Consider the following 18495-nt stretch of genomic DNA (forward strand, 5'->3'; position numbering starts at 1 on the left):
GTCTAGTCACGTCGTGGTCTCGCCCCTGTTGACAGATCATCTGGAGTGCACCAGCTATATAGGTCTCTACCTCGCTGGCAACTCTAGTAGCACAAGCAGACTTACGTGGCAGTAACCACGAAGCCAGCTATGCTAACAGGTGGAACCAAGATGTAAATCATCTGCATGCATTTGTTTCCCAAAATCCTTCTATTCTGTCCCTTCCCACCTCCAAAGGTGGGATTCAGCTATATATATATCTGACAGGTAAGTTTCATGAACAAAATGATATTGTTATGATACAATAAAAAAGTTTGTTCATACTTACCTGGCAGATATATATTAATCAAGTACCCACCCACCTCCCCTCAGGGGACAGTGGAAATAAAATTATGATAGAAAATGGGAATGGTTCCTGATACCCGCCTCCCAGCGGCAGGAATGGGTACTAACCACCTGGCCGACCACTGCGTGTGTCGGAAGTTTTTAAAATTCTGTCGGATTTCAGAAAATAAAGCTATATATATATCTGCCAGGTAAGTATGAACAAACTTTATTGTATCATAACAATATCATTTTTAGTATGATATACCTTTTATTTGAGGTTTGTGTTTTTATGGTTGTCTGAGGAGTGGTCTGGTTGGGTCAGCACCCTCAGTCTAGCTAGATAGGTATATATCTAGTCTGCAAGGTTAGGTGGTTGGGTTGAGTAAGGTTGCAGATAATTGAAAGGGGAATAGGTAGTGCAGAAGTCTAGTCACGTTGTTGGTCTCGCTCCCGTTTGACAGACTCTATTGAGTAGTTTCAGCAGAACAGGTCTCATCCTGGCTGGCGCTCCTAAGGGAAAGCGACTCAAGAGGCAGGAACCTTTGAAGTCAGCTACCTTAGCAGGTAAGGAATCAAGGTTATTACCTACAACTTTTAGTTGTTTCCCAACGATGTTGGCTGTCTTTCACCCACCTCCAAATGTATGAATCAGCTATATATATATAACTGCCAGGTAAGTTCTATTCATAAAAATGAAGTATTTATGATGAAACAAAGTTTTATGAATACTTACCTGGCAGTTATATATATATTTTAAGGCCCACCACCTCCCCTCAGGAGACAGGTTGGGCAAGAGATGATCTGAGGAATAGAAAATGGGAATGATTCCAAGTACCACCCTGTATGGGTTGTTAACCACCTAACCACCGGACACCTACCACTCGGCGGTTGCCGCGAGTTTTGAAAAATCTGCCGGACCGATAGAGACTATAGCTATATATATATAACTGCCAGGTAAGTATTCATAAAACTTTGTTTTATCATAAATACTTCATTTCGAGGGACATCATCCTCCTCTTCTTGGTACTCGCACCACCACTTGCTTTCTTTGGTGCCATGGTTACAACAAAGTTAGAAGTTGCGATTATTTCACAGAATATCACAAACAAATGCAAAAAAACTGTGCGCGCAACGAATCTCAGTCTTTACTCTACCACGTGTAGACAGCGAGAGAGAGAGAGAAAGGCTCGGAGATGGGATGCTGTGACTCTCAATACCCTCTGAGCTGTGCGCGCTTGGAAAAATATACACTTAGAGCTGCTGCACGCGCTCGAACTGTATGTTAAAATTCTGCTCGTGTGCTGAAGCAAAAAAATCGTCCGAGCGGAGCTGCTTGTATCTCGGAAAAACTCTCACGTTGGTTTGCTCGTAGGTTGAGGTTCCACTGTATTAATATTAACAGCCAAAAATCAATCAAATGTTGAAGTATAATCCCTTAATATTGATATATTATCATCATAATACGTATGTACTGTATAAAAAAAACGATGTTCACCTCCTCCTACTTTTGCTCGGAGTTGGAGGTAGCCAATGACAATTAAGCTTGTAGGTCAATGCTTTGTATGTACTGTCAATAGAGTATGATTTTTTTTCTCTCTCTCTCTCTCTCTCTCTCTCTCTCTCTCTTAGTGTTTATTAGTTTTGTGTACTGTAGTTTAGTAGATAAACGTGATGTTACTTTTTTATTAATTTTTTCATAATTTTCATGCTATAATTACTACAGGCCGTCCCTGGTTATTGGCTGATCTGCTTTTATGGCACCGCGTCCAGTCATTGGCACCATAAGCCCAGCATTGGTGCCATAAGCTTCTATGGTGGGCTTATGGCACCATTTTTTGGTTATCGGTGCCATTTTTTGGATATCGGTGCCAAAGTTGTTATCGGCACCGTAAGAGAGCCACCCTTACGATAGAGTGGAACTGGTTTCTGAGCAAAACTGAACTGCACTTGATTGGACGACAACCATCAATGATTGGCTGCCTGGGTCAATCTCGCATGCGTCCGGCGGAGGAATACCAAGCAACCCACAGCAGTATCAGAAAGCGTGATTTCTCCAATCACTTTGGTACCCCCATAGAACTAGGTTGTCGTCGCATTGCAGCTTGTACTTGAATTTTGCCACTATGTTCAGCATGGCTCCCAAACGTAAGAAGCCTACATCCAATGGAGGGGCTACTAAGAGGAGGAAAGCTATAACTATGGAGACAAAATATTACATAATTAAGCGTTCTGAAAAAGGTGAGTTTTTTCTTCTTTTGCTTGGCTGTTTGGAACTGAGCATTCATTGTCATCAGGGTCAAATTCCCGAGATGTATGCTAGTATGTATTGCACCAGCCTAGATTTTTTGTCATGCCACTAGTCTAAATGAATTTGGGTGTGGGAAACAAAGTGAGACTATTTTCAAGAAAATTCTATGGTTAGTTTTTGAGATATGGCTTCCCACCTTTTGCAGGCAAAGATCATGACACCTGCTTACATCTTTGGAAATGTGTGGGCCCTGGGCTGTATTTCACCTTCTGTAACTTAATAATTGTTCCTACACGATATACAAACCCTCGGTCCTTTACTTTAGAATTGCTTTCAGCGTAGGCTGGAATACAGCCGTTAAATCTTGTACAAGGTTGTTAGGCAGTAACTACTCTCTGGTAAGGGCAGGTAAGGCCCACCTTTGCTTTCAGCTGTCTTCCAATGAAGATGTAGTTTTGTGAACTCTTGCTAACTAGCAGTTAATCAAGATTTTCCTGGTGTGATCTTTCTTTGTTATTTAGAATGAATATATATATATATATATATATATATAGATATATATATATATATATATATATATATATATATATATTTATATAAGGCAGTCCCCGGGTTTACGACGGGGGTTCCGTTCTTAAGACGCGTCGTAACCCGAAAATCGTCGTAAGAAGCCGGAACGAAGTTGTTGAAAACATGTCCACAGGGAAATTTCACTAATTGCAATTTTTCTTTTTTTAGGCCGTATCTCTAAAATTATCACTAATTTACTTTTTTTCATGTGCAATGCTGTGTATTCACAAATTACTGTATATTTTCATTAAAATACAAGAGAGAGAGAGAGAGAGAGAGAGAGAGAGAGAGAGAGAGAGAGAGAGAGAGAGAGAGACAATACATAAAACCATTAAATTCGTTGACCATTCTATGGCATTGTCACTTTCCCAGCTCCGAGTGTCACTGGAGTTATGAGGTAGGGAAATTGATACAGAAAAAGACAAGGGAAGAATTTTCTTTTTGAAATTAGTCATCGATATTATACTACTTCTATTATTATTATTATTATTATTATTTATTTTATTTGAAAATATAATAAACACGTGCATCTACCATAAAAAGAAAATTCTCTCATCTCGGTAAGAAAGAGGAATTATCCTTACAAGTGAAATGGAAAGGTCATTTCATCTCTTTAAAATACGACCATTATGAATTTTGTAATTAAAGTTTTTATTATTATTATTATTATCATTATTATTATTAAATAACTGAAATTATCAATAAACATTTTACATACTAGTACGTACATAAAAATTCTTTCATCTCGGTAAAAGAGAGAGAGAGAGAAGAGAGAGAGAGAGAGAGAGAGAGAGAGAGAGAGAGAGAGAGAGAGAGAGAGAGAGAGTGGTTTATCTCTCTGTGCTCTCAAAAATACTTATAAAGCTTCCAGCGAAAGAGAGGGAGGGAGTTACCACTATGACACATTATTATCTTGTGTGGCAAAAGAGAGAGAGAGAGAGAGAGAGAGAGAGAGAGAGAGAGAGAGAGAGTTAACCTTAATTAAAACAAAAAGTGACATGGATAGATTATTACATATTGTATTTCTTTAAAATACTATCACATATGAATTTTGTAATTCATTATTAGTTATTATTATTATTATTATTATATTCTTATTATTATTATTATTAGTTATTATTATTATTTAGTTATTATTATTATTATTATTATTATTATTTTAGTTATTGCTTATTATTAAGTCTTATTTATTATTGAATTATTATGATTATTCTTATTTGAAACGTATTAAAAAACAAATAGTATCAAATCACATAAAAAATCTCGGAGTCTCAGTAAATGAGAGAGAGAGAGAGAGAGAATGGGGGGGGGGGGGAAATTTCATGAACACTTGATTGCAACACAGCAGCTCTTCCCCCTCCTGGCTGTCACAGAACTTGATATATCTGACAGTTTTAGTACCTGGAGTTCGAGAAAAGGTTACTGAAAGAAGATTGGGATTTCCTTCATTCTTCCATAATTTTTTTTAAATATATAAGCTAAAATCTTACTAATTCACTATGGTATTTTCTTTAATAAATTGATATTATTGCTGTATAAATTAATATTAATATTTGAAAATAGTAAATCATTTATTTATCATACAAAAAAGCATACATCTTTGTAGGAGAGAGAGAGAGAGAGAGAGAGAGAGAGAGAGAGAGAGAGAGAGAGAGAGAGAGAGAGAGAGAGAATTATTATTTTTATTATGTGATATATTTCAACTTATTAAACTTACTAATACAGTATTAATCAAAATTAATATTTGAAAATTAGTAAATCATTTTTGTGTTATAAAAATGTATTTAGTCATGAAAATAAACATCAAAATACACTAATTAGTGATTATTTGTTTTTGTCGGAAAATACAAAAAGAGAGAGAGAGAGAGAGAGAAACTATGGTTTTTATATCCAAGTCTAAGTAGAGTATAAATGGATTCTTTAAGTGAAATATTGTTTCAATGATATTTTGCTGTTTTGTATTAAAGGATGATGTATACTGTTTGAGAATGCGTTCCTTATCCTTGACTATGGTTACCATAGCGTAACCCTAAACGAAACCGGAGCGGTAAAATAAAAAAAATGACTCCCGTATGCCGGAGGGGTTTGAGAGTGAGCGCGTAAGCGGAAAAAAATATTTTTTTTTCAAAAAATCACAGCGCGCTTAGTTTTCAAGATTAAGAGTTCATTTTTTGGCTCCTTTTTTTGTCATTGCTTGAAGTTTAGTATGCAACCATCAGAAATGAAAAAAATTATCTATTATCATATATAAAAAAATAATGCGATATATGATAGCGCAAAAACGAAATTTCATATATAATTGTATTCAAATCGCGCTGTGCGCAAAACGGTTGAAGGTAACAAGTTACTTTTTTTTTCGTTGTAATGTGCACTAAATTGCGATCATTTTGATATATAACACATTGTAAAACGATAAGCAACACAGAGAAAATATTATCACAAAATAATGCATGAATTCGTAACGCGCTTACGTAAACACCATATTTTTTCAAAAAATTCACCATCCTCTAAATATGTCCTAGATGACTTCCAATATGTTTCAGAATGAAGACAAATGATTGATATTACTATACTGTAAGAATATTAGCTTACAAGTGCCGTTTTTTCGACCATATCTGACGAGCTAAAGTTGACCGAATGTCGAATTTTTTATATATATATTTTTTTATATGCAATTATTTCGGAAATAAGACAAAGCTACAACTTTCAAATATTTTTCGTTTATTCTACATGAAATTGCGCACATTTTCATATATAAAACTCTATGAAATGCCTAATTAGAAACGGAGCAATATTCCGAGAATGGGACTTACGCATTTCGGAGATTTGTGGCGGAGAATCCGCGCGCGGAGAAGGAAAGTTTTTTTTAAAAATTCATTATAAATTTAAATATTGTGCTAGAGACTTCGAATTTGTTTCACGATGAAGATAAATGACTGAATATTACTAGACTGTAAGAGTTTTATCTTACAATTGCGTTTTTTCGACCATGTTCGGTAGAGTCAATTTGACCGAACGTGGTTTTTTTTTTTTTCTATTTATCGTGATTTATATGCAAATATTTCGAAAATGAGAATAGCTACAACCTTCAACTATTTATTGTTGTATTATACATGAAATTGCGCACATTTTCATATATAAAAACGTTATGTAACGGCTAATTTAAAATGGTGCAAACATTACCACAATCGCACGTATGATTTTTCGGAAGAGTTACCGTGCGGACGTAAAGAAAATGTTATTTTTTTCATAAATTCACATAAATCGAAATATTGTGCTAGAGACTTTCCAATTTGTTGCAAAATTAAGGTAATGCTTGAATATTACTAGAAGTAGGCGTTTTAGCTTACAATTGCGTTTTTTCGACCATTTCGGTAGAGTCAAAATTGACCGAAGGTTGAAAATTTTGTCACTTATCGTTTTTTTATATGAAAAATTTCAAAATTGATAAAAGCTACACCATGGGTTGTTTTTAGTTGTATTGTGCATGAAATTGCGCACATTTTCATATATAAACTTTATGTAACGGCTAATTTAAAATGGTGCAAACATTACCACAATCGCATGTATGATTATTTTCGGAAGAGTTTTACCGCGCGGACGTAAGGAAAAAGTTTTTTCATAAATTCACCATAAATCGAAATATTGTGCTAGACATTCCAATTAGTTGCAAAATTAAGTTAAATGATTGAATATTACTAAAATATAAGAGTTTTAGCTTTACAATTTGCGTTTTTCGACCATTTCGGTAGAGTCAAAGTGACCGAAGGTTGAAATTTGGCACTTATCGTTATTTATATGAAATATCTAAAATCTGATAAAAGCTACAATCATGAGTATTTTTTGTTGTATTCTACATAAAAATGCGCACATTTTCATATATAATACTCTATGTAACGGCTAATTTAAAATGGTACAAAAATTATGTCAAAGTGACGAAAATAATTTCAGAGATGGTGTCACATATACTTTTTAGTGCGGCAAGAAGAAATTCGCGCTTGCGCGCCTGCGTAACGATTGTAAACAAAAACAACACCTTGATCCGTGAACTCCCGCATCCCCCAAGGCGCGTGATTCAAGAGTTTTCGGCTGGTAGGCCTAAAAGTATTTTTCCGCGAATTTTTAAAAAAAACTTTGTATGTGACTGGACGTAAAATACGTCCAGTCGGCACCCACGAGAGACAAAAAATGTCGACGTAAAAATACGTCCAGTCGGCGTAAGGGTTAATAGAGTAAATTAATTTATGGCGCCCTCCGCTCAGAAACTAGTTCTGCGTATGAGGTATCGTTAAAAGGCATAAAAAACCATCGTAACCTTGGAATTTGCATTGTAATCTAACCAGGAAACTTAGTTTTTGTTTATTAGTATACGGAAACAAGCAATGATTTTTTCATTATTTTGCGCTTTGGACTGTATAAACTGCGCATCCCAAGCTAGTGTATCATTCGCTCGGGAAAACTAGTTCCGCTATTGAGGCGTCACTAAAAATTTTTAAAAATTACAACATAAAGTGTCGAAAATCATCATAACCTCAAAATTTTTGTTGTAATCTAACCAAAAATTTACTTATTTTTATTAATATACTGTGCTAAAACTATAAGGATTCTTATCATAGTATGCGTTTTTTAAAGCGTCGTTAACTCGGAGCCAGTGTCGGAAGCGTCAGCGTCGTAACGTCGGAACAAGCGTCGTAACCCAGTGCGGATTTTTCAATGAATATTTAAGAAAAAGCGTCGTAACCTCGGAACGTCGTAAGCCGGAGCTGTCGTAACCCGGGGACCGCCTGTATATATATATATATATACATATATATATATATATATGTATATATATTTATCTACATATCATATACATATATATAAATAAAGGTTTTTTTGCCACGAAGGAAAAAATGAAAAAGCGAGATAGCCGAGTACTTTCGGTCCTATTCAGACCCTTTAATGAGGCATACCTCAGTAAAGGGTCTGAATAGGACCGAAAGTACTCGGCTATCTCGCTTTTTCATTGTTTTTCCTTCGTGGCAAAAAAAACTTTATTTATACATAGCATCACGTTTTATATACTTCGTGATCAAGTTATTCATATATTGTTTTTGATGTTAATAATTAATTGACTGTAATGATTAATATAAAAATCCACTTTTTGTTTGTGATAAGCCGTTAATGGCCACCTTTTACTTTAATTTTATGTGTTAAGGGTCCAGTCAGCAAAGGGTGTGCTTACACCCTTATTACATATTTTTGCCCTTTAACGTCAGGGAGAGATAGTGTATTCATTTGAAATTTACATTTACACTTTGAAAATTACCGAGGGGAACTTCAGGGGTTTGTCCTTTGTTTTTCTTCTGGTATTTCCTAATCTTTACGTCCTTTCGCTAGCTTATTAGACAAAGAGAGATTGGGGGCATGTGGTGTTGGTGTTTGAGGGATCTCCTCTCATTTCATATTTTCTTTCTTTTACAGGCTAACAGTAGTGTTAGTTGATTACAGTCGTAGATGGTTGGATATCTCTTCATGTTGGCTATCCTAACCTCGGAATTGTACCTGTAACTCACAGCATGCTGTGATATTGGTCCTTGAGTGTGTGTACTGTTCCCCTGTTGCATGGATCATCTTTGGCATCACCCTTCAGCATCTGTTTTTGACGGGTCAAATCCTTCATGATCCTCTGTGATTTGGACTTTGTTTTTATTGATCCAGATGAATTGTAACTAAGTCCTATTGATGGGTTGCTGGACCCACGGAGATGCAACACCCTTCATCAGATGTCGATTTCCTTTCTAGGGACGTGGCTTCTTTTGAGTCCTGTGAGATCACAAGGCTCGTCTCTGCAGATAGGTACATCACTTGTACACTCTTCCCAAGAGTGCACAGTGCCGGGGGCTTGGTCCTTTCATCGCACTTTGAAGAATATTTCAGACCGGAAGATATATGTAGTCCTATAAGGACCACATTATATCTTTCTTCCTTTGGGTAGTTGCCAATAGGTCCTTGGTACTCCTTTTCCTTGGACCTGTGGTGGATACTCAACAAGTTGCGTTGCTTATCCGGCTCCTTCAAGAGGACAAGTTGCATCTCTCACCTATGGCGCACGGTTCGAGAGGTAGGAAGGATGCGAGAATGACTGTCTCTCCTCCTCTCCGTCCTTCTACTTCTCTTCCTTCAGGTTGAGGATTGGACTCGGAACTTACACTGGCTGGTCGGGCATTTGATGTGGTAAGCTCACGCATCGCGTTTCCTTTATATTTTTCTTGTCAGAATCATAGAAGCAATCCTGCTGGAGGAAGGAGATATGAGCAATAAGGCAGGAACTGTAAGATTTTATAGAACATTTACTTGTATATTATTTGCATATTAAAAGTAGTCCTTTAAACCCCCATGCCATACCAAACAAATTCTAAAAGGAACATGGGAGTTTAAAGGATGCGCAACACCTAGATGGCTCTGCTGGCTCTTTTACCTGTTTCAGTTTGTCCTCCTCATCCTTGATTGATTTTTTATGGAAGGATGACGGGCATTGCATTTCGCGATTCTTGAAGAGAAAAAACATGTCTACCTCCACCTGCCACGAAGAAGGTAAAGCAGTTCAAGCTCAGTTCCGACTTGGAACCACTGGATTATATTTGAAGATAACTTGTGAACTCTACTCCCTCGTAAGAGAATGCTTTGTGGATTTAAGAAGCATTTACATTAACTATGTAACATATTCTTGCCGACCCACCTGTCTCTGCCTCTTCCGTCATCATCTTTGAACCGTACGTCATCAACACTTCAGTGGAGTCAATGGTTGAACCTTTCCTGCCCAGTAAGTTTCCTACAATTTGTGGCATATGGTAAAGCTTAGGTTAGGGGTTTGTAATTATTCTTAATTATTACAATGCTTTCAGAACCTGTAAATTTTCTATGGATCTTGTTTTCATGTATGACACTTACCTGGCAGGTATATATATAGCTATATCCTCTGTCGCACTGGCAGAATTTTCAAAACTCGAGGCAACCGTTAGATCACTGGTAGTTCAGGTGATCGCCACCTCGTTCCCGTGGCGCTGGCGCTTGGAACCATTCCCATTTTCATCAGATTTTCTCTGCCAGCCAAACCGTCAACATCGTTGAGGGTTCCCTGCTAGAATTTTGAGCTCGTTTGCTGACTTTTCGCTGTATATGGACGGATGGTATCATATTGGAAAGTTAGATTGGCAATCACTTTTGGATTTTTCTTGAAATGTCTGATTCAGTATTATGTTTAGTGTATGTGAGAAGGATGCAAAGTGAGGCTACCGAAAGCTTCAGTAGACAATCACACTGGGTGTAAGAAGTGTAGAGAGTTTGTGTGTACCTGGGAGAATAGGTGCAATGAGTGTGAGTATTTGACTGAGAAAGAGTGGAAAACTCTCACTAAAAATATTGAAAGATTCGAGAAAGATCGTGTTAGAAGATCAGTGTCTTGGAGTGAAAGATCGGGTTCATCTAGCAAAGCCTTGAATGAATCAATTACTGTTTCTTCTCCAGCTCCTTCCCAAGTAAAAATCCTGTAGTACCTTCTCCCCAGGTTTCTCCTGCGCCCGCTGCTGTATCTTTAGAAGGTCGGGCGATCCGAATACATGAGGATTCACATATGTGAAAGTGTTTGCTGCCCTTGCTTCGATAGGCGATCAGATGCAGCATTTATCGCATAAAGTGGGTGTATTTAATGTTAGTGATAGTGTTGTGGAGGGGGCGGCTGACCGTCTCTTTCGTGCTCCTAGACCTAGACCGCTTCCAAGCTCCCAGACCCAAGGGAGAAGGTATGTCGACAGTTGAAGGGAGGCGAGAGGGGTTTTCACACGATCAGTCGTCCCTTCAGGCAGTCCTGTTGTTGCGTCCCAGGCTGCAGCAGTGAGCCATAGAAAATGCGTTACTGGGAAGCGTTTGTTCTCCTCCGATAGCTCTACGTCATGCAAGAAACGGCGCTATTTGGAGGGATCGCGTCCCCTCAAGAGGACATACAGACCATCCTCGTCTCAGGATGAACTTCGCTACACTCAAGAAGGATGGAATAGTCCCAAGCGTCGAGTGCTGATGAGGACGCAATCCCCGTCAAGAAGAAGAGAACGTATCTTTCGAGAGAGGACGAAGGACGTTCTGTTGGCAGCTTTTCTCCAGTTAGAGACTCTCCTTCTTTGTCGTGGGTGCGTTCCCCTGTCTACTCTCCGTCTCGTAGACCTCAGGACCGCTCTCCTCCTCGTCTCAGCTCTGCTCGTCTTCGTTCTCCTTTTAGTGCGATCCTTCAGGAAGCGAAATGTTAAGAACTTTTTTGAGAGAGATGCAGGCTAAGTTAGCCGATTTTTGTCAAGTCTTGGGAAACGACCGATCAGCCTTCCTCCAGACGTAAAGACAAGTTTCTCCCCATCAAGACCTCCAAGAGGACGCAGGACAAGATTTTGCCGCCTCCTTCTCGTCCTTTGTACTCTCGGGAAACAGGACGCAGTTTGCCATTGAAGACAGATGATCGCTCAACAGCGCAGGACGCAAGAGGAAGCTAGAAAAACGTCCGGTGGACGCAACTCACGCAGTGGACGCAAGACGCAGACAGCAGGACATTGTCCCGTCCTCATCCCAAGACCGGAACTTTTCTCGTCAGGACGCGATCCCACATCTCATTCCCCCATACAAGTCTTGGAGCGGATTGGGCGGCGGTGCTAGTTTACAGCAGGACTTCGGCATCCAGGATGTTTCTTCAGCGGAAGAGGACATAGAAGGCTTTATTTCTGAAGATGAGAGAAATGCAGAAGCGCCATCGTCGGTTTATAAGAGACTGACGAATGCCTCCTGTTTCGGTTCGAAGGGGAGTTTCAAACCGTCAGCACCGTTGTCCCCCCACCCCCTTTCGCAGTATACGAGAACCAAAACCCCCAAGAAGTCCTCTTTCTTGAAGATGACTCTCTCCATCACGGCCAAGAAAGCGCTTCGCCGGATTAATGCTTGGTTGAAGGAAAGAGGGAAGCAGGGAAGACTTCTTTCTCCTTCCCTCCAGCCAAGTTGGCTTCGAAATCGCGAGTGTGGTATGCTACGGGGGAAAGTCTTGGCCTGGGAGTTCCTGCCTCCTTCCAAGGGTACTTCTCCAATATCGTCGACAGTTCTCGTAGACATGCCTTACACTCGGCCAAGATTTGGTGGACGTCTTCGGAGTTTGACCATCGGTTGAAGGGCATTTTCTGGACTTTCGAAGTTTTCAACTTCCTCGACGGGTCTTTGGGGGCGTTGGCTCGTACCTTGGATGGTAAAGGCTCTACTGACTTAGGAGTTCCGAGGAGTATTATGTCCTGTATGGACAAAGCCCTGAGATGGGGCGAACGAGCTGGCATTCCTCTTTGCGGATTTTCTAGCACTCTCAGAGTGTTCGAGTTTTTTTTTACGATCTCCAAACACTTAGGCGAGACCACGGTCCAAAGTGAGCGAGACGAGAATCCCCTATAATTGTTACCACGATAATCGGGAACCTCGCCGAATGCTCAAATTCCTGGAATTTCTAGCATTTGGAAGAAGACGGCTGCTTAAGGAAGAATTTCTCACAGTATGCGACCAACCTGGAATAGAGAAGAACGGACGGGAACGTCCAGTTTGGCTTGAAATGTCGTCTTCGGTATTCTGTTCACCATTGAAGCTTTCCTTCGGGGAAGACTTCCCCTTCACTCTCTTGACTAGAGAACGAAGGCGGTCGATCTCCAATCCTTATTCTCATCCCTCGAGGGGAAAAGAATTTAGGATGGAGGTCGTTGTACAGAAACCTACAAATATACTACGTATATTACCCTCACGACATGATTCTGTTAAGCAGTTGAATTGTCCGGGATGTAGGCGCATGCAGTAGTTAACTCTACGGATTGGGACCTAGACTACGAGGTTCTTAATTGATCTGCAACTCGGGGCTGCCTGCAAACTCCGAGGAGTTACCAGTTTTGATTTTAGATAATTGGTATTGTCACGACAACACCAAATCAGCTTTTGTATTTACCGAAATCCGTTTCGTTTAAATATAATTGTTCGAGCGTATTTTTATGCTCGATGGTTCTAGCCGAACGCATTCTGTCGTGGAATGGGTTACCTGGCAACTCAGGATGACGAGTCAGCGAGAGCTATTGTGATAGCAGCTCAGTAGCAGGCTAGCAGCTGGCTCTCCAGGATGCGCGGTCGGTTATGTCTCTCTCCCCTCGCATATCTGAATGACCATCTACTTACGGAAAATCCAAGTTACGAAAGCAAAGACGAAAAATTTTACTGCTCTACATACGAAAAGTTTTCAAGATACAAAAGGTTTCTGAAAGTCCGAGATTCGCCCCATAACAATTTTGAAACTCGCGCCACACGCCGCCATCTTAGTTATCGTAGACTCGCCACCATCCTCCTGCTCTCCCATTGGTTCCTGATGCTAGCCAAGCCCAAATGAGATTCCTTCTCTCTGATTGGACAGCATCCCTCCATCATGCATCTTCTATACATACGTACTACGTGTTGCGTGCTTTAGCTCGGCCACTTCGCACCGAAACTTTACCGTACGCATTCGGCATTCGTTCGCTCCAATGATTTCGTTTAGTAACGTAAATTCATTAGTGATTTCGTTGCAGTACATATTATCGTGTCGTGCGAAGACTGTATAATTACGTATTTGTGTAACGTTACGTAAATTAATGTAGTCATGGGTCCCAAGAAAGTTGAAATTCACGGAAAGAAGCGCATGCTGTCTCTGGAGACAAAGATGGAGATCATAAAGAAGTACGAAGCTGGTATGCGATTGAGTGTGATCGCAAAGGAATATGGCCGTAATCCTTCGACAATAGGCACCATCCTTAAACAGAAGGATGCCATCAAAGCAACTACACCATCGAAGGGCATCACTATTTTGTCCAGCAAGAGGAGCCATGTGCACGACGAGAGGTTCTTAATTGATCTGCAACTCGGGGCTGCCTGCAAACTCCCAGGAGTTACCAGTTTTGATTTTAGATAATTGGTATTGTCATGACAACACCAAATCAGCTTTTGTATTTACCGAAATCCGTTTCGTTTAAATATAATTGTTCGAGCGTATTTTTATGCTCGATGGTTCTAGCCGAACGCATTCTGTCGTGGAATGGGTTACCTGGCAACTCAGGATGACGAGTCAGTGAGAGCTATTGTGATAGCAGCTCAGTAGCAGGCTAGCAGCTGGCTCTCCGGGATGCGCGGTCGGTTATGTCTCTCTCCCCTCGCATATCTGAATGACCATCTACTTACGGAAAATCCAAGTTACGAAAGCAAAGACAAAAAATTTTACTGCTCTACATACGAAAAGTTTTCAAGATACGAAAGGTTTCTGAAAGTCCGAGATTCGCCCCATAACAATTTTGAAACTCGCGCCACACGCCGCCATCTTAGTTATCGTAGACTCGCCACCATCCTCCTGCTCTCCCATTGGTTCCTGATGCTAGCCAAGCCATGAGATCCTTCTCTCTGATTAGACAGCATCCCTCCCATCATGCATCTTCTATACATACGTACTACGTGTGGCGTGCTTAGCTCGGCCACTTTGCACCCGAAACTTTACGTACGCATTCGGCATTCGTTCGCTCCAATGATTTCGTTTAGTAACGTAAATTCGTTAGTGATTTCGTTGCAGTACATATTATCGTGTTGTGCGAAGACTGTATAATTACGTATTTGTGTAACTTTACGTAAATTAATGTAGTCATGGGTCCCAAGAAAGTTGAAATTCACGGAAAGAGGCGCATGCTGTCTCTGGAGACAAAGATGGAGATCATAAAGAAGTACGAAGCTGGTATGCGATTGAGTGTGATCGCAAAGGGGAATATGGCCGTAATCCCGTCGACAATAGGCACCATCCTTAAACAGAAGGATGCCATCAAAGCAACTACACCATCGAAGGGCATCACTATTTTGTCCAGCAAGAGGAGCCATGTGCACGACGAGATGGAACGGCTGCTCCTCATCTGGATAAAAGACAAAGAAATCGCTGGCGATTACAGTAACGGAGACGGCAATCGTCACAAGGCCAGTGCTATTTTCGGCGATTTGATTGCACAGGCGGAAGACGAGGGAGGGGAAGGGACTTCAACACCAACCCCAGAGTTCAAGGCTTCGCATGGCTGGTTCGAGAAATTCCGTAAACGGACTGGCATCCATTCGGTGGTGCGTCATGGGGAGGCTGCCAGCTCGAACACGAAAGCGGCCGAACCATTTAAGAAGACTTTCGACGAGATGATGACCAAGGAAGGCTACAGTTCTCAGCAGGTTTTCAACTGTGATGAGACTGCCCTTTTGGAAAAAAAATGCCTCGTCGGACGTACATCACGGAGGAAGAGAAGAAGCTACCCGGGCATAAGCCTATGAAAGACAGGCTTACGCTCGCAATTTGTTCAAACGCCAGTGGGGATTGCAAGGTGAAGCCCCTACTGGTGTATCACTCCGAGACTCCTCGAGCCTTCAAGGCCCACAAATTGTTGAAGGAGAAGCTTCCAGTGATGTGGAGGGCTAATGCAAAAGCCTGGGTAACGAGGCTTTTGTTCACCGAGTGGGTAAATCTGTGTTTCGGCCCAACTGTGAAGAGTTTTTTGCAAGAGAAGCGCCTCCCCCTGAAATGTCTGCTGGTGTTGGACAATGCCCCTCCCCACCCTCCTGGCTTCGAGGAAGATATCCTAGCGGAGTATTCCTTCGTTAAGATTCTTTTTCTTCCACCCAACACCACCCCTCTCCTCCAGCCCATGGACCAGCAAGTGATAACAAACTTTAAGAAGCTGTACATGAAACATCTTTTCAAGAGATGTTTCGACATCACCGATACCACAAACCTCACCTTGCGTCAATTTTGGAAGGAGCATTTCGACATCGTCATTTGCATCCGACTCATTGACCTAGCTTGGCAGGAGGTTTCGAGGCGAACCTTGAATTCCTCGTGGAGGAAACTCTGGCCTGATGCCGTATCCGCCCGAGACTTCGAGGGATTCGACGTGGGCAAAGCTGGTGCTGCAGAGTCAGAAACAGTTGACGATCCCGAAACTGTTTTGGAACCAGATCTTGACGAGATCGTTGCACTCGGCAAGTCCATGAGGCTGGTCGTCGACGAGGACGACATCAACAACCTTCTCGAGGAGCACCAAGAGGAGCTTACGATGGATGACCTGAAGGAGTTGGAGGCCATGCAACTTAACGTCGTTCAAGAGGAGTTCTCTAGCAGCAGCGAGGAAGAGGAGGAGGAGCCTATACACGGCAGAAATTAAGGATATTCTAGGTGCTTTTCATAAAGTGCAATCGTTTTATCGAAAAAGACACCCCGAAAAGGCTCACACAGGTCGTATGCTTGCGCAGTTCGATGACGTTTGCCTGAGTCGTTTCAGGAACATTGTGAAAAGTAGGCAGAAGCAATCTTCCTTGGATTGTTATTTTTTAAAGAGGCCTTCAGCATTAGCAGGAGTAAGCAAAAAGGAAAACCAAGTGATAAAAAACAGAAAGTTGAAAGCAAAAAGGAAGAACCAAGTGATAAAAAACAGAAAGTTGAAAGCAAAAAGGAAGAACCAAGTGATGAAAAAACAGAACGTTGAAAGCGATGATGAAGTTGAAATTCGTGTAAAAAAAAAAAAAAAGCCTACGTAAAAGTAAAAAAAAAGTTAAAAATAAAAATAAAAAAATAAAATTTTTTTTTTTTACGTAATTTCTAGATTTTTGTAAGTTAAGTGTTACAGTTTTGTTAAGGTGTTTCATAAATTTTAGTTTTATAGTTTTCCTTAAATTTTTTATATTGTGTTTTCGTAAAGTTAAGTGTACGTACGTACGTGTACGTTATCTGCCGTTTGTCCTCCTCCTCCTCTGCCGCCCCTATCGGAGATAGCCTCACTCAAAAGGTAAGCTTCCACATTTTACGTTACAGTAATAATATTTCTTGTACACTAATATACACTTTATTTACAGGTTTTGGATTTTTATTCTTAATTTAGGTATTGAGTGGTCCAAATTGTTGTAGTATTTCATTGTTTATAGGTCAATTTAGCTTTATTATGAAATTTAATGGGGTGTTTTTGGAGGGCTTGGAACGGATTAGCCATTTTACATGTAAAATGTGTTCCAAGATACGAAAAACTCATTATACGAAGGCCGCCTCGGAACGGATTAATTTCGTATCTTGAGGTACCACTGTACTGCTGTGACGCTCGATGTCATCGCCTTCGACATTGCGAGAATTTTCAACAGATATCTCTTGGACTCTTTCATCTTTCTGTTTACCGCACGGTAACAGAAGTCTGTACTAGTCTCCAGCTGCATCGCAATGCGATAATGCGAATGATTTTTGCAGACATCTGAGTTTGTCTTCAAAATATCTTGTATTCGTGAGTGTGCAATTGTTCATTGTTCACCCCGAATTAACAGATGTATTGGAAGACATCGCCTACTCCTCGACCTGCCAGCTCTACTTCCAAATGTTCAGCCCATGAGAAGCAGTTCTTCAGGCAGTACTTCCCTGTGTTTTCATTACTGAAAAGCGCCCCGCTTTCATTGCAACTACGACTCCTCACCGGACAGCAAGTGGAAATAGCGTTAGCGTTTTCAGCCATTTGTCAGCACAGGTTCAGAATCTTGAGAATTCTTCTCTCGATTCGGCTGTGAAGACATAAGTTACAATTCTCTGTCCACCTTTATTTTCAACTTCACTTAGTGTTGTTTCTCCTTAGCTGAGATTCAACTATGCCATGAGATGTCTTGCCATCGGGGACCTCGGTCTCTAAAAGGCAATTGACTTTTGCCTGTTGGGCTCATGCCTTTAGAGAAGCATCTCCTCGCCGTCTGGCATCGGTGACAAACAAATACGATTTGTTTAGTCTCTCGGCATAACTCGTTTAGGGCGAAGGTCAAGTGACTTGCTCGGATGCTTGGGCAACTTGCCTCACTACCAAACACAGTCAGTCGGCAGCTGTCAGAGCGCCCGAGTCAGTTACGAACTTCGCTGTGGGCTTAGTTCGGGTTGTTCCAGATCCAATCATTACCTTCGTCCTAATGGCTTGTCCAGTACCCGTACCAGCGACACCCACCATGGAGTGTCGGTGTCCTATCCACTACCGAGAAGAAGAACTTCACTGCATGGGGATAGGAGAATGCGATTGGACGGGTCTGGATGCTTACGCCTTTCCCCCGTTCAAGGTTTTAGGAAAGGTCATGAAAAAGTTCAGGGAGAGTTACAGGACAAGACTTACTCTCATATCTCCCTACTGGCCGGCCCAAAATTAGTTCACAGAGGTACTGGAATGGACAGTGGACACACCAAGAACACTGCCCGCAAGAGTAGATACACTCAAACAACCTCACTTTGACAGGTTTCACAAGAACACCCTCCCTCTGGGTCTGACTGC

At 40.9% G+C, this 18495-nt stretch overlaps 1 protein-coding gene across 2 annotated transcripts in view; it reads left to right on the forward strand.

The window, feature by feature from the left end:
• The window catches only part of LOC135204684 (tigger transposable element-derived protein 1-like), a 65902-nt gene that overhangs the window by 32003 nt on the left and 15404 nt on the right, over positions 1-18495 (forward strand). For both annotated transcript variants that reach the window (XM_064234843.1, XM_064234844.1), the window contains exon 2: positions 2030-2544. In XM_064234843.1, coding sequence (XP_064090913.1) covers positions 2430-2544 — 115 coding nt within the window. In that variant the 5' untranslated portion in view covers positions 2030-2429. The remainder of the gene's footprint in view (positions 1-2029; positions 2545-18495) is intronic.

This window comes from Macrobrachium nipponense, chromosome 47, assembly GCF_015104395.2.
Source record: "Macrobrachium nipponense isolate FS-2020 chromosome 47, ASM1510439v2, whole genome shotgun sequence".
NCBI lineage: Eukaryota > Metazoa > Arthropoda > Malacostraca > Decapoda > Palaemonidae > Macrobrachium > Macrobrachium nipponense.